We start from the raw sequence: 21,300 nt of genomic DNA, 5'->3' as shown, positions 1-21,300 counted from the left end.
AAAGACAGCAGCTTTTGGTTTCTGTGGTGATCATCAACTTTTACACCAGAAAAGCTGCATCAGTTGTTTCGCTTCCTCTTCTGATGTTTATTATAACCCTTAATTCTCTGATCAAACAGCGCCACCTAGTGTTGAAGCGGGGGGGCCTGGGCCATTAAACTCCCACGAAGCACTCCCTCACTACGTAGCCTCTGTGCGGATCCGGGATCTGGGCCGAGAGAAAAAGTTGGAGGCTGAAAAAAACACACGTCGCCACCCCGGTGTGTTTTCACAAATGGAGACAAAGTGAGTGTGTGGTCGCTGTGAAATGAATCTGGAGCTGATCCGAGGACGATGAGGCCTGAACTGCGGTAGATTGATCAACTTTGGATGGAGTTTGTTTCTTTCTCCAGCAGACAGACGCAGAGAGGGGGGGTCGGAATTTACCGGTGACAAATCTGGGAGTGAGAAAAAAAAGGAGAAGAGGATCCGCTCTCTACGGCAACATTTAAAAACAACAACTTGTGCTTTGAATCAAAGGGAAAACCAGTGGAGATTGAAACCCCTGAGAGGATCTTTTAACAAACTGAGTCATGGCGAAAAAGTATGATTTCCTCTACAAATTGTTGCTCATCGGGGACAGCGGAGTGGGGAAAACATGTCTGATCATCCGCTTTGCTGAGGACAATTTCAACTCCACGTACATCTCCACCATCGGTACGTGTGATCTCTGTCTGTTAACCTGTGTGACATCACCAGCTGATGCTTCCCCCTCAAACTTCAACGTTCAAGACGGTGTTTGCTGAGGTTTCATTCTTCCTCTGGTTCAAGCTCCTGATCAAACTGGTTTCTCACAGTTTTCCTGTCTCAACTAGTCTGAGCTCTCCGTCATTTCTTCTATTTTGTCCCTCATCTGTTTTTGTTTTCTTCTCCTCCCTGTTGAATGTGTGTTCCCTGACCCCTCTCCCCCTCTCCCCCTGGTCTCAGATCTCATTCCTCTCTCACTTGGCTCTCAGAAGGTCCACCCACCCTCATTCCTATCTCTTTTTGCCATCTCTACGCTCCCTGAAGAATGGCTGGCTCTCTGGCATGCACTGTCTTTTTTGCTGCACAGGACCCCCTCCCCTCTCCTTTGCCCCCTCGCTGTCTATCTGTCCAGCAGGAAGAAGAATAGCAGGACTCACAGACAGTGTGTCCTGCAGGCCTGTGAGCAACATCTTTCCTTTATGTGCACCCAGGGGGTCAGAATCAACCATGAATCACTCCCCACCCGAGTGAGGGCGACCTATATTCTGCAATGTGTGTGTGTGTGTGTGTGTGTGTGTGTGTGTGTGTGTGTGTGTGTGTGTGTGTGTGTGTGTGTGTGTGTGTGTGTGTGTGTGTGTGTGTGTGTGTCTGGGTGGGTGTGTTTTTAGTTTGTATCTGAGGTATTTAACTCATTCTCTGCCCTCTCCTCCTGTCTGCACCCTCTCCCGTCCTCTTGTTATCTCCCAGGCATTGACTTCAAAGTGAAAACCATCGAAGTGGACGGGAAGAAAGTGAAACTACAAGTCTGGTAAGAGCTGACACGTTGAGTTGTGTTCCTCTGTTCTCTAACTGCCCCAAACTTATTTTTCCGGAGAGGAAAGAGGAACCTCCCTCGTTCTCCAAATCAGGACTTTATGACAGTGCATGGCATGTGCGTGCGGTGTCACAGCAACATGTATTCAGTGTAAAATGCACAGTAAATGCACCACTCGGCATTCAGCTACAACTGCGTCTCAGTGCACTTTTTATATAAAGTGTGTGTGTGTGCTTTATAGGGACACAGCAGGGCAGGAGAGGTTCAAGACCATTACGACGGCCTACTACAGAGGAGCCATGGTGAGACGCCTGCTGCACAAGCAGACTGGATAATCGGGCTGACATCACTGGCCCTTTGTTCTCGCTCTGTACCTTTTGACTGACTCTCCCCTCTGTGTCAGGGCATCGTCCTGGTGTACGACATCACAGACGAGAAGTCCTACGAGAACATTCAGAACTGGATGAAGAGCATCAAGGAGGTGAGGCTGCTTCCCCCTTGGACCTAAAAATAGTGCGCAGTCAGTTGGGTCCGTGTTAGTCACAAGTTCAGGCCTTTAGTCACCAGTGGCAGCTTGGCCGTCGCCCAACTGGTGACTTTAAAGGAAGAGTTCAACCAAATCACACAAAACCGATTTTAGCCCTGTAGCTTCTTATCTTCCTTTTATTCACTTCAAATGAATGCAATAAATCTCCATAGATTTTACGCTAGAGGGTTTACATACATTTTTAAAATATGGTTTTGTACCTTTACACAAACTCATTAAGTTGAAACAAAATACTCTAAAGTCTTTGTGATGTGAAAATCAACCACTGCTGATTAGTATGAATTCAGACCCACAGTCAGTGCCCTTATGAAAGACTCTCTACTTTCATGCTTATCTAATGAAACATTTTATCTGACAGCTGCTGTTAAGGCCTCTGGAGTGCAGATCGTTGTGGTTCTTCACTCACCTCATGTTCCGATTCTTTAATCTCTTTATCTGTGTCTGCTAACCTCCGTCAACCCAAACTCGTTGTGCCCCAATCAATTAATTGCATTCCCTGTTTCCCAGAACGCATCAGCCGGGGTCAGTCGGATGTTGCTAGGTAATAAGTGCGACATTGAGGCAAAGCGGAAGGTTACCAAGGAGACGGGAGAGAAGGTGAGATGACCCTGAGAGGAATTTAATTGAAGCTCATGTGATATATTGTGTCATTTTGAGTCAGTGTTAAATCATCACTCAGGGAATCGTGGATAGGATGGATAAAAGAGTCAGTGTCCTATCAAGCAAAACAAAAATGCATCATGAAAAGGAAAGTCATGTAGAGAGAAGTAAAAGAATGCACAGTTTTATTGGGAGTGTCTTCTAACTTTAATATGGAGTCATTATTTGAAGAGGGGGCTGAGTGTGATACGATTTTAATGAGTTACTCTAGATAAGAAGCAGGAAGGGATTATTGCCCACATCCTGACCCACTGTAACTATAAAGCTTTGTGTCGTCAACAGCTGGCTAAAGATCACGGCATCAGGTTCTTTGAGACCAGTGCAAAGTCCAGCATTAACGTCGAGGAGGTGAGCCGGAACAAAACACACAGCGTCCTCACACACCTCAGCAAACTTTAACCTATTAGCTGTTTTTTTATTATGATCAATGCTGCAGAACTTAACTTAACCTCAACTCTCGCTCTTGTTGTCTTTCTGTGTTTCCTTTAGTCTTTCCTGGCTTTTGCAAGCGACATACTACAGAAATCCAGCAAGAAACCAGTAAGAAAGAGGAGACTCGTTGTAACCAATAACACTGAAGCATGTGTTCCTCCATGAACACGGGATTACAGACACAGGTTGTAATGCACATGTCTGTTGTGTCTATTCTTTGTGTTGCAGGGCCCCACAGGTCGAGAGGTGAAAATCACCAGCAGCGCAGGGAAGAAATCCTCCAAGTGTGCTCTTCTCTAGACATGACACTGGCGAGCACACAGAAGAAACACGCAATACGAATTTAAGAACACATCAGTATTTCATGGGGAACAACAGTACAACGTGTTTTCTGTCTCCATCTGGTGGGTTTAATGTCAAAATACACACAGGTGAACTTTGGTTTCCAGAGAATTTTACAGCAAAAATAATTTATGGATTCCTCGTCTGAGAAAGTGCCTGTGTTTTATATTGGACACATTTTCTGCAGCTACATCTACTGTGATAGCCTTAATGTCATGAAGAGTTGGTGGAGTCTTGGATGACCCTGATAGAAACTCAAAAAACCACCTTTAATACCGCTCTACATTTTCATTTCCACTTCGTATTACTCTGGCTTATCAGCAGCAGCACCGTCTTATGTCCTGAATGAACTTCAGCTCTGTTTAAAAAAAAAAATATCTTCTGGACTTGGTAGCTCTGTAGAAAATATCACACATCGGCTTATTGGAACCATTTCAGTCATTTCTTTTGAGTGAACACATACAGTAGTAGTTTGTGGGGTCATAACACACAGGAAGAGTTTGTTTTGATTTATATACATAAAGTGCACACAAAAGGCCCCTGGTTGAAAACCTTTTACCCGAAACATAATTTCTGTTAACCTTTTGAAAATGCAGATTTCAAGAGGTGACGAAAGGCCTTTGGTTAGCAATGCACTTTCATTTTTGTCTGTTCACTGTTTCAAATGCATTGATTTGGTCAATATTACAACGGCAAAGACACGTAGACTTCCCTTTCCTGCAGTGCCACATGAGAGACACACATTCGGTTTCTCTGCATTTTTAGTGGCACATAAACATACTCCAGAGACGTCCTTAACCAAATATGAATTTATATTTACATTTCCTTATTTTATGTGTATCTCTATGTGAACTGTTGATGGGGTTCAATAGTGCACAGCAGTATAATGAATTTCACAGAATCTACAGTACAAGAAGAACCAGATGACTCCATAACGTGGAAATCTTCTTGTTATATCCTATATGACAAATTGAGAAGATGCTCTTTGTATTAATTAAATGAACAAGTTGATGTTGGTTGTTCGGTGAAACTGAAACAAACACTGCTGGTAAACTGGCTTAGATTTAACGGATGCATGGATCGAGTATGTGGTAGATGGGAACAGTGATAAGTGCAATATGAGAGGATGCGTGAGATAAAAGAATGATGGATAAAGCAAGTGGATGGACAGGATGTAAGCCTGGGAAGCAGCAGCGCTCCCGTGTCCCTCATTTTCAATTGATTTAGTGGATCTTGCCTTTTATTTGAAGTGCCTGGTAAATCTCTGACCAAACGCAACCACACATTAGCTACATCTGACATGACGTGTCTCTCTGCTCAGGCGGTTTTCAGAGCAGCAACTGTGATGGCCACAGCTCAACTGAACCTGACAGTCTCTTTTTATCCTGCACAGACACACTGAGTTTCTGTCACATTTTGTTTCTTTTTAGTTCCGCCACAAAACTCTGTACGAGCTTTACAGATGTTCCACTTGCTGAATAAAAATTTGAAACTGTAAACGTATGAGTATGTTGTATTTTGAATCTGTATGTTGACACAATAATATAATCTCTGGATTACCTGGGCTACCTCACGTTTTTATTTTATGGGGTCAAGTGAAGAAGAATTTATTCCCATAACATAAAGTCACAAATGTACCTCAAAGGGCTTGTGGGGGTGTTAGTCTGAGTAGACATAAGTTACAAAAGAAAATTTACAATATGGAAAATCAATCCGGACAACTGGAATACGTGCAAACATATATGTAGAAAAGATGAAGAATGGATGAAGTAAGCTTTGCTTTCAGTCCACACATTCTGCTCATCATTATTATCTTTGTTACACCATCACACCTTAAATACCCCGTCACCCCACTAGAGCACTGCGCTCCCAGAGTTCAGGCTTACCTGTGGTCCCCAAAGTGTCTAAAAGTAGAATAGGAGCCAGAGCCTTCAGCTATCAAGCTCCTACCCTGTGCAGTCATATCCCAGTTTCAGTTTCCTTGTTGAGCCTTCTTGAGCCCTATGAGACAAATTGTGATTTGTGAATATGAGCTATACAAATACAACTTGATTGATTGATTGATGACAACTGTAATTGTTATCTGGCTGTTCAAACACTCTGGTGCATTACTTTCTCACTTTGAAATCTGTTTTTACCATTCGATTTAAGTAAAAATGAATTCATGAAGGTGGCAGGAGGTAGATTTGAAAGATACATTCCTCAGCAGTCCATTGGAGGAGTCTCTCTAACTAATTAAAGACCATGGCCCAAAAATCTCTTGCTTGAAGAGGATTTTTCCATAACCTGGATTTCTAAAACGTGTTCTCCTCAAGGGTTCAAAACTGCTGATAAATTATGTATTGAGCTATAATAGAGCCAAATAGTTACAGCACTGCAGCCAATAAAGCCTTAATGAATAGTGGTTCTATGTAGTATGCGTGTTGACCCAAACAGTTTATGGTGTTGACTGACCGAGTGTTGATATTATGGGATTTCAGGCACCCTCAGGGACACTCGTTCCCACTTCAGGACCCCACGTTACCTTCTCTTTAACCACTATCCTCCCGGTGCAGCGGCCTGGAGCTGCACTGACACTCTGTTCCTCTCGTTGCTGCAGCAGCGGGATCCCGAGCTGGAGTGTGTCGCTAGGCAACCGCCCCTCCCTCGCAGCATCAGCACCACAGACGGTGTGTGCGCGAGCTCTGCCGCATCTCCGAGCGGCCTGCACGTTCTCTGCGTGCCTTGTCATCACGCATCGGGCAGGTTTGCAAACACGATTCGTTTCCTCTCGCAGTGTCAGAGCCGAGGAGCCGAGGAGAGAGGAGAAGAAGAGGAGGAAAATAAAGCTGGAAGGATTCAATTTAAACATGAGAGCCGGGACATAGGTCGGAAACAGGCTATGTTGTTATGTTCCTGTGACGTCTGGTGGGAGGCAGTGAGGTAAACGTCCGCACACACTAACACACGGGATGCCCGCGTGACTGCAGGGAGGAACGAGGCGGAGTAGGAGGAGGAGGGTGATGGTGATGGTGGTGGGGGTGGTGGGGGTCTAGGTGCGTGTGGACCACCGCAAAAAAAAAAAAAACCCGAGGTGGAGTTGTCAAGAGATCGAAGCCTGTGGGGGAAAGATTCATCCCGGAGAGGCAGCTATTTTTGGTGCAGTTTGAAAATCGATGGGGGCTATTTATTTCCTGTTCATGTCGAGGTGATCTCTCTCGGATGTGATCCCGGAGCTCTGCTTCTCCACACCGTGTCTTCTCACCGGTGACAGGATGAGGTCCTAGCACAAGGTTTGCAGGAGGGTGGGAGAGCACATGATCGGATTTTTTTTTTCTCCATCCTGAGTGGACACACGGAGTGGCCCGGCTCCTGTCATCGCCGCTGGGGGGTGAAAACAGCGAGCGATCAGCTGTTTTTCTGTGGGATGCTTCAGAATTTGCGGCCTGCTCGGGTCTCCAGTTACCGCAATGCCACTGGCGAGAGGAGGGGAGAGGTGGAAGGCAGAAGATGGAGAGAGGAGGGAGCAGCAAAAAAGGCAAATGAGTGAAACAATAATGTGAAGATTGCTAAAAAAGAAGAAGAAAGAAGCCCAGTTGTATGTGATTGTGATATAATCAGAGAGAGACTGAGTAGGAGGAAGATAAAGTGTGTACAGTGGATATAGGCTGTGGGCTGTAACGGCCTTTGAGCTGCATGAGGTGAAAGAGACACTGTATTGACTTGAGCAACCTTAGCATCATGGCTGAAACGCCAAATGAGGCGAGTAAGTTGGCTGCGAGTGTGTAGCGGTCCTTTCTCAACTTTCTGCTGACAGAGTTCTTGGACTGTAGTGCACACACCATGGGGCATTGCGCAGCACCTATGGCACCTGCCAGTGGAGAGCTTGGTGCATAATCGTGACAGAGTGGAGCCCTGAAGCCAGCATTTATGTCTCTCCCTCTACTTGACTGAACTTTGTCTTACGAAACCACAGTGAAGCGTGTAACCCTCTCCCGTCCTCCTCCACCCACGGATGAGCCGATCATGCCTTCGCCATCAGACTCCAGCAGCGTGGCCTCAGCCTCGGGGTCTCGGGGGTGGTCGGACAGCCGTAGGGGCATGTCAGGTCGGGGGCCCGGTGGTGCACGGCTGCTCCTCTACCTGGGACTGTGCCACCTGGGCCTGGGGGCCATGGTCCTGGCCTTCTCGTTCACCAGCATGGCCTTCACCTCCTCAGCCCGAGTGAGACAGTCCTGTCCTTTTTGGGCTGGTTTCTTTGTAAGTGTAAATCTGACAACAACATGCAGCATTAACAATGAAACAATAGATTCATAACTGTGTTATCTTATATGTGCTGTCTGTTACCAGGTGGTGGCCTCAGGAATAGTTGGAATAATCTCATGGAGGAGACCGTTGACACTGGTGGTATGTACCTGTCTATCTGATAACATGAGCATTCAAGTCTTGTAGAGCAAAGAGTCCCAGGGAGGCCCAGACCCCCAGGGTCCAGTTTCACTCCATTTCAACCAGGTTGTGGTGACTTGACAAATTGTATTTGACAGTTTATTAAGCGATATCCATCATTAAAGCTCAATAAGAAATTAAATGAAAAAGTTCCAATTAGTCAACGATCTTCACCAGCAGATGGAGTTTTCTCAGCTATCATGAAAACATAGATTCAAATATTTTTTAATTTTTCCGAGAACTTTACAGACTTTTCATCCACCTCTGCTTAAAAGCTGTGGTTCAGAGTTTATATGAGCTTAGAAACAGAAGGTGTCAAAGTATATTTCTTGTGGAATGTAAAAAGTGTAGCAAATGTCCACACATAAGTTGATGCTCCCACAAACTTTACTTGTAGGTACGATTTTGGGCACAAGCCTTTCTCCAGACACGTGGCTAAAACTGTATCTGTACCTGGGAGGTCAAATAAAAAAGTTTGGGAGCATCAGCTAGTGTTCAGACATTCCTCATTATCTGGTTTTCGCAGCTTCTGTCCAGCAGCTAGAATTTATCAAGTTTGGATGTACATAACCCACAGTACATGTGGGGGTAGGCCTCTTAGCTGGTTGATCTGGTCATGCCATTAAGGGGAAAATCAGCAGATTCACAGTCAAAACCTGGTAGATTTATCAGTGAAATCACAGGATTTAGAATAAAACTCTTTTTCCACCTGGAGCTGTGTGTGACACATTTTAACATCCTGCGCCACACAAATCTTGGCTCTGTGCTCCTCCACAGGTGTCACTGTTCATGCTGCTGTCTGCAGTGTGCGTGATCCTCAGCCTGGCCGGCTCCATGCTCTCCTGTCAGAACGCACAGATGGTCAAGTCGATGCTCACCTGCCAGGTACACGACATTATGCAAGTGTTGAAAATACCCTTTCAACCAGATGCACAGGGAACGTGCCAGGAATAGTATAGTGTGCAGTTCGGTACCTCACATCAACCCTCTGTGTGTGTGAATGTGTGTAGGTGGAGAATGGTCTGTGTGTGTGTTGTGCGCCCACTCAGTCCTGCTCCATCACAGAGGAGGAGACCCTGGTGCTGTACCTGAACGCTGACTGCCACTCAGTCCGGCATCAGCTGAAGGTGGGTAGGATGTGCATGTGAACCCAAATGATTGTATTGCATAAGTAAAACATTGAATAAGTCGGTGGTTCCTCTGATGCATATCTGTCCACAGGACCTTTTGTTCAGTGCTTGCGGTCTCAGCATTCTCTCCACCATCATCTGCACTTTGTCCACTGTGACCTGCAGTATTCACATATTCTCCCTGGACCTCGTGCACCTGGTGAGAACAAACACAGCACATTCTACGTTCAGCACGCTGGCTTTTGTTTAACAATGAACAGCACTCTGCAATTCATCTATACTGTTCCCCTAAGTCTTAATGTTTCACCTTTAACAAATGTTACAGCCTATAACTAACTGTTGTATTATGCTGTGTTTCCCACTCTGCCTGCCCAGCTGGCTCCTCATCGCTCTCGTTCAGTCAACCCAGAATGCACCACTCCTCAGGACGCCTTCCTGACCAACATCATGGACTTTGAGGAGTTTGTCCCACCCATCCCTCCGCCTCCCTACTATCCTCCTGAGTACACCTGCAGCTCTGAGACAGACGCTCAGAGGTAACAAAAGCAGAACAGGCACTTTCGGTGGTTGACATCAATATGCTGGACAACCAAAGTTGGTAATATCTATAATTTCTGAATGAACCTCTAGCATCACCTATAATGGCTCCATGGAGAGCCCTGTACCCCTGTACCCCACTGATTGCCCCCCTCCATATGAAGCTGTGATGGGACAGAGAGCCGCCAGCCAGGTGAGCATATTTGAATCTGTGATTTGTGTTTATACAAGTGTGTGATGACCGGGCTGATCCTTTGTTGTGACTGTTAAGGCAACAATGTTCGACCCTCAGGGCACTGAGCTGTCTGGAGAGAGAGGAACGTCTGCTGCCTTCAGTGGAGAAGGTGAATTTGAATTCCTAACAGTGGTTTTGCCTTTTGGGACTTTAAGATAGTAAACAGTCCTGCAAATATAACTGTATCACTTGATTAGAGTGAGTTGCTTATTTTAAGGGGGTATGTCAAGTTAAGTTAAATAAATAATGAAAACTCTGCATGAACAAGAACTTTACCCATCACACAGTGGTGTACATTTCAGATAACATGTTTCTGCATAGATTCCGGCCTTGATAATAAAAACTTTTATTTAAAAAAAACTTATTTTTATTAGTGTCCATGGACAGTGGATCTCTGCTGATGTCGGAGATTGTGGACATCCCTGATGATTCGTCTCCATCAGAGGACTCATATCTGATGGATGTGGGGCTAAGGCACCAGGGGGAGAGAGGAAACAGGACCGCTGGTGGTGAGGTGGGAGACGGGGGAGACGTAGGGGAGTATATCAGCTTCCGTGGTCCTCCATCTCAAACAGCGGAGAGTCCTCTGGCAGGAGGACCGAGAGCGAGACGCTTCATCCGAGGAGAGCGGTCCAACTCCTGCTCCTCTCCCAGCACAGCCACCACCACATACAGGTGAAGACATGGTGTAAAGGAACTAATGTTTTTACTCATCATTGTACAACTTTATGGGGATAAGATCTAAAAGCCCAAATCCAAAATCAAGCATCCACAGAAATCTTTTGAATTCTCCTGTGTCGTCCTCCAGGTCTCCAGTTTTGCGTCGCCAGGCCATGCTAGCCAGAAGCTGTTCCCAACTGGAAGCAATAGGGGGCTCTGCCTCTCAACAGCAATCCTCCATCCCAGAGATTCGACTTCGGCTGCCACAGGGAGCTGCTGCCACCTCCTCTCTTCCCCTCACTTCATCCTCCTCAGCCGCCAGCGAGCAGGGCGGAGGTCAGGGTCAGGAGCAGCTCCTCCCACGTCAACCGTTGTACCTTCGGCGAAGGGCGGGGAAGAGTGAGAAGGATGGAGAGAGTGTGAGAAGGGATAGTGAACGGCTGCCGCACCTGGTGAGGTCACACAGTGAGCCCGGGCTCGGCTCCTCCACTGACACAGGTGAGTCAGGCACAAGCATGGAAACATCTGTTACTTTGGTTTTACAGTTTCCATAACCTCTTCTTTTATCCCTTCCTTTCTAGTTGACTTTGGCTCTGGAGGCAGCAAAGTCTCTATTGATACGGGTAAGAGCTTCAACATCTGATGTTCAGGGGTCTTATTGGTCTAAAATGTATAAAATCTGCTTTTTAAATCTGAATATTTGTACATGCAAGTGCCTCTTTTATTTCCTCTCCACATTTACTATAGCATTAAAGAGGGAAAAGCCCAAAAGAAAACACGTCTAAGCTGTTCTGATGATCTATATCTCAGCAGCTAAAGACCGTCATTTATCAAACACTATTAGACCAGACGTGCAAATCTGTGATTTATGAAACTCCTCCGCAGCATCTAAATTAACATTGATGTGATTACAGATTGATAAATTAGATTCTAACATTATTTTCAGATGATACGCTCTGATTTATTCATGTTTGTCGTCACTTGTCTTACCAAAAGGAAGCATTATACAGCAAAGCCTGTATACAGCATTTGACAGGAAGTATTTACTAAACATAGTTAAAGAAGATAAATCTTCTACATCGGTTTTGAGTAGCCAACATTTAGTAGCCAACATTTTTGTACCTTGTGTCGCAGTGAATGTTACATTGTAACATTTAAAAACCCGATAACTCTCTTATTCTTATTACTGTGTCATTTCAGTATAGTTCTTCAATGAGCAAATATGCAGCATACTTACATCTACAGTATGAAAATGGTGAATACTGTCAGTGAAATTAGCTGTGCCATTGTGTTTCCTTCTCTTTTCTCTGGTTTTTATTTACTTATGAAGTTAGTTTTTGTATTGTACCTTTTTCTGTTTGGATCATTTATCTTATCTTATTTTGTATTGGGTTTTTGCTAGAACCCGACCAATATGTTGTTTGGCCCGTTTATAATGGCCGGCATGAGCCTTTTACAGGCATACCCATATGTTCTATATCACATAACTTGAGAGCAGAAATCTTTCTCTTTGTCCTGTTTCTTCTGACGCCACAGGTCCGTCCTCGGAGGCATGTCTGCTGCCGCCCACTTCTTTTCCTCCTGCTGAAGCTTTGCCCATGAAAGGCAGCGTAAAATCAGCAACCACAGGGGTGCAGCTCCCCGCCAAACCTCCACCCACATCCCCACTGCGTTTACCTAAAGACTGCCACCGTTCCCTCGGAGACCTTAAGGCAAGTCTTTAAGGATAGGGGTTAACGGAATTTGACAGTTCCCACATACGTCTTAGCAAAAGCTGGATTATAGTTTGTCTAATTCCAGCTTCCCCACCACTGATCTTCTTTCTTTTCCCTCAGGTGACACGAGTTCTAGTGGCTCGTTTCCTGCAACGCTCCAAACGCAACCTAGCTCCCTCCTCTGAGCATGCTGGGAGCACAGGGCAGGGGCCCAAGAGGCGGGGTGGAGCCGAGGGAGTGGCCAACAACCATCTATCCCTAGAACAAGTACAGCAATTTATATTACTCCTTCTTACAATGAGCTTTGCACCTCTTCAAACATCATACTCGAGCTGTCCAACATTTGTCTAAAACTTTGCTTGATAAAATCCTCTTCAGATGTTGCGGGCCCCTTGGAGCACCAGCCGAGGACAACCCAACCATCAGGCTCACCATCCCCCTCAACACCGCGGACACCACCATTCCCACAGTGACAGTCGACACAACCGACACTACAGCGGCCGGGTGCCAGAGGGGATCCACCTGCGCAGCTGTGGAGATTTGAGCTCGTCCTCCTCAGCGTCACTACATCGATTGCTGACGCCTTATCCGCCGCATGGGTCATCGGGAGCTCTCTACTCTGAGTCTGCGCTGTGAGGATGGGAGGAGGGGTCAAGGAGGGATCGGGGAGGAAAACAGGAGGTGTAGAAAACTGAAGGGTTGTAAGGAAAGAAGGCAAATTGAAGAAGTCCTCCCTCCTTTTTCTTCCTGTCACGTCCGATTCCTGAAGTCATCTGTGCAAATGGCCTTATTTAGTGGTGCTCTTCAATCCCTCAGAGCAGCAACCCAGAGCTAACACGTTCTTCACTGTTTAACATCAGTGAAACTGTTATTTAATGCTTGTTTTTAGCTACTGTGGTCAGAACAAACCCATTAATGGCTGAGACAAACCAACAAGGAGCATCTTTACTTCCTCCCTCTCAATAGTCATCTGGAAATATATTTTCCTCAACACTGGAGATCAAACTCAACATTAATGCTACTGCAACCACTCGCTCACGTGTACATTCAGTCTATAACTGCGTCAATATGCGACATGCGTCTAGCGCTTTTGTACATTGCTGTATATCCACAGGATCGCTCAGGTGACGTGGTCATGAAAAACTTATTTGGTCTTCCATTGACGTCCATTGATTAAAAAATGCATCTCAATAAGCATATAGTTAGTAAAGTAGAAAGTAAGCTAAACGGATGAGGACAGATGCTCTCACACAAAAAATGTCTCTTACTAGTTTTGACTTTTTTTCCCCATCTTTTCCACACGTTCACAGCTCCACACTGGCCTTCAAACAAAAGGCGACCAGCATTTCTAACAACGACAGTTCTGCACGCCACAGACACACTTCGGCCTTTGACATGTATTTTTTCTGTGGGTGGCCCCTGGACACGTTGGTTTGATTTGCATATGTGCATGTTCTGCTCCAGCCTCCAGAATACAGCAGGAACCTTGTGCATTAGATCCTGACCGTCTGTGTAACTACGTAACAAGTCCTCAGAATGTCTTTATCTGCATGTTTCGAAAATCTTGAATTTCCTTTTTTTTCCTCCTCTTGCACCCGACCCCTATGATATTAGCCATTTGAAATGTGTTTGTGTTAATAGATAGCTGAAGGGAAAGAGTCCAAGATGTTCTCCAAACATGCCGCTGCATCCTAATTTGATTTTGATTGGGGTTGAAAAGGTTTCAGTTGCACAGGCATATCTATGAAACGGGCTCCAGCAGCCTGATCCCGGGAGATGAAGAGGTGTAAACTGCACTGTGGCTCTGATGAAATGACGAGTCTCTTGCAATAAATGTACAGACATTATTTGTTATGAGGCGGGGCTTCACACTATGTGTCGTCACGGTTCCCTTTGGACTTGCAAAAGTGATTGTGATTGGGCTTTGAAAAGAAAAGGCCTTGGGCCGCAGACACACCAGTGACTGTGAACGCACGATGAGTCAGGCCACTCTGGATAATGGATTTGTGAAGTGTATCAGTATATGTGTGTCAGATTGGTCAGAAAGTCTTTTGTGGTTTGTTCACTAAGTGATGAAATTGACTCCATATCAGTAAAGGCACATTTTTGAGGCACTCACATGTATGTAACAAATTTTGTAAAAATTAGACACATACACAGACACACTCATGCCCCCTCCCCCCTTATTAAAGCACCGAGCTGTGTTTCTACCTCCTGTCTTGCATTCAAAAAAAATATATTTATTTGAAGAAATGTATAATATGTATGGCAGGCTTGACGGGGTATAGCCTTGAAAACTGAATTATAAATGTATCTAAGTATTCCAGATTTTAAATGAGAAAACTTTCAATGCAAGTTATGTATTTCAGCATATGAAATAAATAATAGACATCAAATAAAAATACCCATGCTGATGTGTTGTACATATTCTTAAAGGCTAATTCACAGACTATACTGTAAGGTGAGTTTGGATAATATTCTTTCTCTCGCTCTATCTTTTTCCTTTTTTTTCTTTTCTCCTCTGCAACAGTAAAAGTTTTGATTACCATGACCGAGGCCAACCACTCCACCAAACCCCGCCTCTTGTCAAACCCTATTGGTCGGTCAGCATGAGAGCCCATCCTGGTTCGATGCCACCAGCCAATGAAAACGCTCAATGTCAAATGGAGCCTTGCAAGTCCACGCCCACATGCGCCACTCGCAAGGGCTTTCGGGAAACTTAGTCCTGCTGCTTTGTATTAAAGCGGACCGCAGGTGGAGCGTAAACTACAACCTTCACATCCTGGATTTAGGAGCCGATCACAGACTCTGGTGAAACATTCAGGCGAAGAATCCGAGAAGCTGTTTCACTGAACTGCCCGGATACAAGGACCAGGTCGTTATGGTGAGAAAAGTCGTGTTTACTCATAAATAATTTCTTGATCCGTTATGCGACACCTAGCTTAGCTAAGTGGATGCAGGGGAATCATGGAGTGACGTCAGTTCTCGTTCATTTATTATCTTCACATGTCAGTAATTCTATGTAATAAAAAAAAGAACACAACCTAAAATAAATGACAGGAAGAGTGAACCAGGCAAAATAAAAGTACAAAGTAGGATAAATTACTAGCAGAACATTTGGAGAATTAAATATAAATCTATGGTAATTTATCTGACTGAATATTTACGTTATGTTTTTTTCTCCTCGGCACTTGTGCTGATTTGTATTTTGTGATTTTTATTTAGAAAACTGGACAAACAGGTTTTAACAGCACAGGTATTTTAATGGGTAAACATGCAACAGGTATGTGTGAGTGATGTAACATACAGGAAACACATGTGTTACATGTGATGATTTATTATCCTCAGTATCATCAGGAAAAGACAATATATCATAAGCAGGCATCAAATTAAACTTAAATCAGAAAAGTATAGGCTAAGAGCAATCAGCACCGATAAGTTGTTTGCCAACCGCCCAAAAACATCAGGTGAAGAAAATGCTGAAGAGATCAGAGGTAAATATGACAGTAAGTTACCTTTTGGCTGAAGTTGTAAGCACAATCAAATCAGAGGTGACTAAGAAATGGCAGGAGGGATTGCACATGGAAACTAAATGTAGACAGTATGATAGAATCCAAAAGAAAGTAGGAGAATTGAGAGAAACTAATAGATTTAAAAAAAATAAGAGTTTGTTTCAAGGATGAGATTTGGACACAGGTTTTTACAGTACACTAAAAAATAATGGGCATGAAATAAAAATGAAAATGCAGCAGGTATATGTGAGAACTGTTACAGGAAACCACAGAACACATTATGATTCACTGTCTCCAATATCAACAGGAAAAACAATTGTTCAGTAGCCGATTGGAAAAAGATCTCATCACATTGAAACTGAAAGAGACTTTAATACTTGAACTGAACTCTGGGCACGTGGCTTTTAAAGCAATATTTTCTATTTTTGTATAAAACAGGACTCATTAGAAAAGTGTAGTATAGGATAAGAATGGTTAAGATCCACACTGCAGTTCAGAAGGTGGCATTAAGTGTCTACAAATAGTTTTTCAACCGCTATAAAAGACCAGAAGAAGAATTGCTTCCTCGTTTGCACCAACCATTTCCCAAAAGAGAAGCACTGAGGCAAACTAATGACGTTTTAAGGGAAACTGGTACAACAGAGAAAATGGAATTTAAGGAGTTTTGTTTTCTGCCAATCTGCCAATCTTCTGAGTCCCACTCCAGTCCTGTAGGTGGCGGTGATGCACCAATACGTTGTTTGCCAACCACCATAGAAAACAAAAGAAGAATCATTTTTTGTGTGTGTGCGTGTATATTGATACTATCCCATAATTAAAGCACCGGGAACAACATGTTGCCAAATAATTAAGTTTTCATAGGAAACTGGTACAATAGAGAGAGTTTTCTTTCCTTTTATTTGCCTGCCAGTCCTGTGATGCACACTCCAGTCCAGTAGGGGGAGGCAGTGATTCGTAAGCTGGCCTTTAAACCCAGAAGAAGAAGGAGAAGAAGTGCACCTGATGCTAGCAGGGTTTGTTGAACATGGCGCTAACAACATTAGCCTGGCAGGTGTCCCCGTGCGGATCAGCAGGTTTCTGACATGACTCTTAAAGCTTTGTTAGCGCAGGCAGACATTTGACCGACAGCGACGTGGTTGGGGATGAGACGTCTGCTCAGCCTGCTCGTTAAGCTTCCCGGGAAGTGGCGGACGGTGCCTCCGCTGAAGTTTAAAAACACGTCTCCCCTTGTGCTGTGCTCCTCGTCCCTGCAGGCAGACAGCACCTGCAACGGGACCCACAGTAAGAAGCCGCTGCTGTCGGACCCGCAGCTGTTCGAGGCGCAGTTCGATGAGCTGCTGACGGAGGTGACGGAGCGGGACCTCACCGACCCGGTGCTGGCTGATGCTCTGCGCAGGATGAGAGAGGTATGTGTGTGGGACTGTCGGGGAACCGGAGACGTGTAACGTGCATTAGATCAATAGTTCCTAAACACCCTGGGTGGTTGCGAGTACGGTGGCCGAGAACACATGCAAATAGAAAAAACACGTGCAAATAAAGTAAACAACTTCATCAATCTGACGACACGTGCGCTGCTAAAAAGTCACAACAAAAACCTGTCTGTAGTTCAATGCTTTGTGAAGTTCCATCACCACTGACTTCAATAACGTCACAAAGCACCGAACTACAGCCAGGTTCATCACTTTTTTGGGTCCCCTGGAAACATTTCCGTTTGCAATTTGCAGATGCAGATGATTTCCAGACATCAAATACAATTTAAAAACAATTCTCAATATCATATCTTAGGCACAGTAGTTCCAAAAGCTGAAATACTATTTTGATAAAAAATACAACCATGCAAATAATATTATCAGTAGGTCTAAGAGTCTACATCTATGGGTAAGGTAAGCGTGCAAGTGCTTCATGTATATTCTGTATGCCCACTTTTTTTGCTGGTAGGTTTTGGTGTACAATGCCCCTGGAGGCAAGAGGAACCGAGGCCTGTCTGTGATTGGCTCACTCAGGGAGCTTCTCCCGGCCTCTAAGCTCACCCAGGACACCGTGCAGCGGGCTCTGGTTGTTGGCTGGTGCATTGAGTTGGTAAGTAGATGTTCACTGTCGCCACACGAGCATGTTCCACAAGCCTCATCCTGCTGAAGACAATACCAATACTAGCTCTTTAACACTACTAGGCCTTTAAATAACTAAACTATTTTTTCCTACATATGTAAATATTTATTTAATTTAAGGGATGTATGGGTTTTGGGAATGAGTTGGTTAGGGTTTTCCTTTTGTATTTGTTGACAATATAAAAGATCTAGGCCAACACCAGCTTTATGCTTAAGTATTAGGCTTGTAGTACTTTACAATCTTTGATCTTTTATGTATAAATTCATGGTCAAACTGCCATTTTGTCAAGGTGACGCATGTTCAAAAACTGACACAAAAGTTGATGTGAAAACGGACGAGCTTGTTATACAAACAATTATCGAATGCATCTATTTGTCTACCTGTAATACAATATTGTTTAGACTTGAGCCTCATCGGTTGACATTTTGCTTCAGTTTTGTTCTTTCCTCTCACGCTCAGACATATGAAACTTTGATAGGGTGTTTAAGACTTGGTAAGTGATGAAGTGTTACAACTGTGCCTCTGTTGTTTGCAGCTTCAGGCATTTTTCCTCATGTCGGATGATATCATGGATTCATCTGTGACTAGGAGAGGGCAACCCTGCTGGTACAAGAAGGTGAGACTAAAAGGCTTTTTTTGGTAATGTGATTGTCAACTATTTTCCCTATTACTGCCCAGTTTCTAATGTTAATTCTGGCTGTTTGTTATTAAGGATGGAATAGGTTTGGATGCCATCAACGATGCGTTTCTCATGGAAGGATTGATCTACAGGCTACTTCGCAGACACTGCAGGGATCAGTCGTACTATGTCCACCTGCTGGAGCTATTTACTGAGGTATTACACGTCCCGACTGATTACACAGACACACACACACACACACACTAGCACAGGACACTCAGTGCATCTCTTTGTATTTCAGACATCTTTTCAGACAGAGCTTGGCCAGGCTTTGGACCTCATGACAGCCCCCCCTGGTCAGATAGACTTCAACAGATTCACCATGGAGAGGTAATGGAGGGAAATCTAAAAAATACATTTGCAAAGGAGAATATTGTTTGACCAAAGCAGTTGAAAATAAGCTTTATCTCCTTGTCTTTTCAGGTATAAAGCTATTGTAAAATACAAGACTGCTTTCTACTCTTTTTACCTCCCAGTGGCAGCTGCAATGTACATGGTGAGTTTGTTAATATCACAGAATCAACCCTGTGATGGGAATGACATTGAAAGCTGACACAATATATGTCGAGAAAGTAACAGAGTAATGTTATACTCCTACTCATTACTTGTTTACTATACCTTTTGTAGGCAGGAATCACCAGCGATGAGGAACACAATAATGCCAAATACATCTTACTTGAGATGGGAGAATTTTTCCAAATACAGGTAACGACTTTTACACATCATCCTGCTTTCGCGTCATGTTTTGGATAACATGCTGCACAGTATACAAAGTTAATAACCACCCAGTGTGCGTCATTTGCAGGATGACTACCTGGACTGTTATGGTGACCCTGCTGTTACAGGAAAGATTGGTACAGACATTCAGGATAACAAGTGCAGCTGGCTGGTTGTGACGGCCCTGGAAATCATGACGGCTGAACAGAGAGCAGAGCTGGAGGTGAGACATAACAGTCTTGTCTGTTTAAACACGTAGAATATGCTCTGATATACTGTGGCTGCAACACAGAGGTTTATGCAAAGATTGTGTGACTCAACTACATTCAGATTAAATGGAAGAAATGTGGTTATATACATGAATTATACAGTATATTTGCAGTGCAGAAGAGGACAGAGTTAGTATTTAGTCACTTTCCCAGATATTCAAACAATACCAAAAGAAATCCACTCAAATCTCTGCAGCAACAGAAGCTTTGTTATTAATTGTAATTATTTATGTCTGAGAACAATCAAACTGTTTCCAGAGTCCCAGCTTCTCGTGTGTTTATCTCTGGACTCCTCTGTGTTTGTGGTCACTAACCTCTGGGAAAGAACAGAACTAGTTTGTTTAACAATACTTGATGTCATCTTCACCCCCCCCCCCCCCCCCCTCAGACATGTTACGCACGCCACGATGAAGCCAGCATAGAGAAGGTCAAAGCGCTGTACAACACCCTGCAAATGCCAACACTGTACCACAAATACGAAACTGAGAGCTACCAGCGGCTTCAGAAGCTCATCGCTCGTCACGCTCAGAACCTCCCTCACCCGATCTTCCTCAACTTTGCCAACAAAATCTACAAGAGGAACAAGTGAGGAGGAACGATGATCTTCGGCGGTGTTTTATCTCCTCTCCCTCTATAGAGGTTTTACCAGGGACAGACCTCCAACTCGTACAACATGACCCAATCTGACACGTGATATTTTCTAAATCTTTGAGGCACTTTCATGAACTTTTCAGACATTTGTAGATATTTGGACGTGAATGTCATCAAACAGCCATTTTCTTCTGTTCTATTTATTGAACCTAGTGCATAATGTACAGTGTAGTCATGGATATTGGAATGTTTTAAGGTGGATTGATAAGCTTTCATATTGATCTGCCTTAAGGAACGCACAGCAGGATGAAGATAGATATCACATAATAATGTGGGTAATAGTTTGGATTTTGAAAGAATGGGTTTATTTATTGATAATAAACTAAGCAACAGTTCATGTATGTGTATGGCATTAGATGTATCCTGACTACTGAGGACAGTGAGTCCTGCTGTGTTAATTTCATATATTTTTAATAAATATAACATATACATACTGTGTGTGTGTGTGTGTGTGTGTGTGTGTGTGTGTGTGTGTGTGTGTGTGTGTGTGTGTGTGTGTGTGTGTGTGTGTGTGTGTGTGTGTGTGTGTGTGTGTGTGTGTGTGTGTGTGTGTGTGTGGCTGATATTTATTAAGTTGATTAAACAAAACAAATAGAATGGCACCCAGTGGAGCTGATATCGGTCCCCAAAATATGCCAGATTATTTTTCATCAAGATCCATGAATCATTCAATGGGTAATCTGTGAAAATCTAAATAAATGATCAATTTCACAATGTGAAAAAAATGTAAGAAAATCCTGGATCCACAATAAAATTCAATGTGTTCCTCCCTGAACCCTACTGAACTGTTTTGTGGTTGTCCATCCAGTAGTTTTTGCGCAATCTTGCTTACAAAAGTACGCACAGGAGCGTTAACAACCTCCTTGGCTGAGGTTAATATATGCAACTATTTTGATAATTGTGTAATAATGTCAGCCATTTTATGCCTCCATGCTGGCGACAGCCATTGGCCGTCCGTCCATCCGTCCTATTCTCGTGAACATGATATCTCAAGAACGCCTTGAGGGAATTTCTTCAAATTTGGTACAAACATTAACTTGGACTCAAGGATGAACTCATTAAAATTTGATGGTCAAAGGTCAAAGTTATGGTGGCTTCACAAAGCACATTTTATGCCTCGTGATTGTGACATCTCTGGAA

The 21,300-nt window shown here is 43.9% G+C and overlaps 3 protein-coding genes across 11 annotated transcripts; all 3 read left to right on the top strand.

Annotated features, from left to right (window-relative positions):
- Positions 1 to 152: 152 nt before the first annotated feature.
- On the top strand, positions 153 to 5,020 carry rab13 (RAB13, member RAS oncogene family). Of its 2 annotated transcripts, none has more exons than XM_034611673.1 (8): positions 153 to 696; positions 1,474 to 1,534; positions 1,782 to 1,842; positions 1,944 to 2,016; positions 2,590 to 2,684; positions 3,030 to 3,095; positions 3,237 to 3,287; positions 3,408 to 5,020. In XM_034611673.1, the coding sequence occupies exons 1-8, from the start codon at positions 573 to 575 to the stop codon at positions 3,477 to 3,479; spliced, it is 603 nt and encodes a 200-aa protein (XP_034467564.1). In that variant the 5' UTR covers positions 153 to 572; the 3' UTR covers positions 3,480 to 5,020. The 2 variants fall into 2 exon arrangements, with proteins under 2 accessions (XP_034467564.1, XP_034467563.1); XM_034611672.1 differs by having other exon boundaries at positions 156 to 696; positions 1,944 to 2,021; positions 2,595 to 2,684.
- Positions 5,021 to 6,217: 1,197 nt separating this feature from the next.
- Positions 6,218 to 14,640, top strand: fam189b (family with sequence similarity 189 member B). Of its 2 annotated transcripts, XM_034611656.1 has the most exons (14): positions 6,218 to 7,760; positions 7,851 to 7,907; positions 8,724 to 8,831; positions 8,957 to 9,073; positions 9,168 to 9,275; positions 9,452 to 9,612; positions 9,707 to 9,806; positions 9,885 to 9,957; positions 10,223 to 10,523; positions 10,657 to 11,006; positions 11,090 to 11,131; positions 12,045 to 12,220; positions 12,344 to 12,490; positions 12,602 to 14,640. In XM_034611656.1, exons 1-14 carry the CDS (start codon positions 7,527 to 7,529, stop codon positions 12,857 to 12,859), a joined length of 2,232 nt encoding a protein of 743 aa, XP_034467547.1. In that variant the 5' UTR covers positions 6,218 to 7,526; the 3' UTR covers positions 12,860 to 14,640. The 2 variants fall into 2 exon arrangements, with proteins under 2 accessions (XP_034467547.1, XP_034467548.1); XM_034611657.1 differs by lacking the exons at positions 6,218 to 7,760; positions 7,851 to 7,907 and adding an exon at positions 7,966 to 8,588 and having other exon boundaries at positions 8,678 to 8,831.
- Positions 14,641 to 14,958: 318 nt separating this feature from the next.
- Positions 14,959 to 20,341, top strand: fdps (farnesyl diphosphate synthase (farnesyl pyrophosphate synthetase, dimethylallyltranstransferase, geranyltranstransferase)). 7 transcript variants are annotated; one of them, XM_034611666.1, is made up of 11 exons: positions 14,975 to 15,107; positions 16,666 to 16,748; positions 16,840 to 17,141; positions 17,674 to 17,814; positions 18,380 to 18,460; positions 18,557 to 18,679; positions 18,765 to 18,853; positions 18,947 to 19,019; positions 19,151 to 19,228; positions 19,329 to 19,463; positions 19,898 to 20,098. In XM_034611666.1, exons 3-11 carry the CDS (start codon positions 16,878 to 16,880, stop codon positions 20,096 to 20,098), a joined length of 1,185 nt encoding a protein of 394 aa, XP_034467557.1. In that variant the 5' UTR covers positions 14,975 to 15,107; positions 16,666 to 16,748; positions 16,840 to 16,877. The 7 variants fall into 7 exon arrangements, with proteins under 7 accessions (XP_034467559.1, XP_034467560.1, XP_034467557.1 ...); XM_034611668.1 differs by lacking the exon at positions 16,666 to 16,748 and having other exon boundaries at positions 14,959 to 15,107; positions 16,989 to 17,141; positions 19,898 to 20,341; XM_034611669.1 differs by lacking the exon at positions 19,898 to 20,098 and adding an exon at positions 19,542 to 19,826 and having other exon boundaries at positions 14,973 to 15,107; positions 16,666 to 17,141; positions 19,329 to 19,500.
- Positions 20,342 to 21,300: the final 959 nt, after the last annotated feature.

This window comes from Hippoglossus hippoglossus, chromosome 16, assembly GCF_009819705.1.
Source record: "Hippoglossus hippoglossus isolate fHipHip1 chromosome 16, fHipHip1.pri, whole genome shotgun sequence".
NCBI classification, from domain to species: Eukaryota; Metazoa; Chordata; class Actinopteri; order Pleuronectiformes; family Pleuronectidae; genus Hippoglossus; species Hippoglossus hippoglossus.
This window is presented reverse-complemented; position numbering and strand designations above follow the sequence as displayed.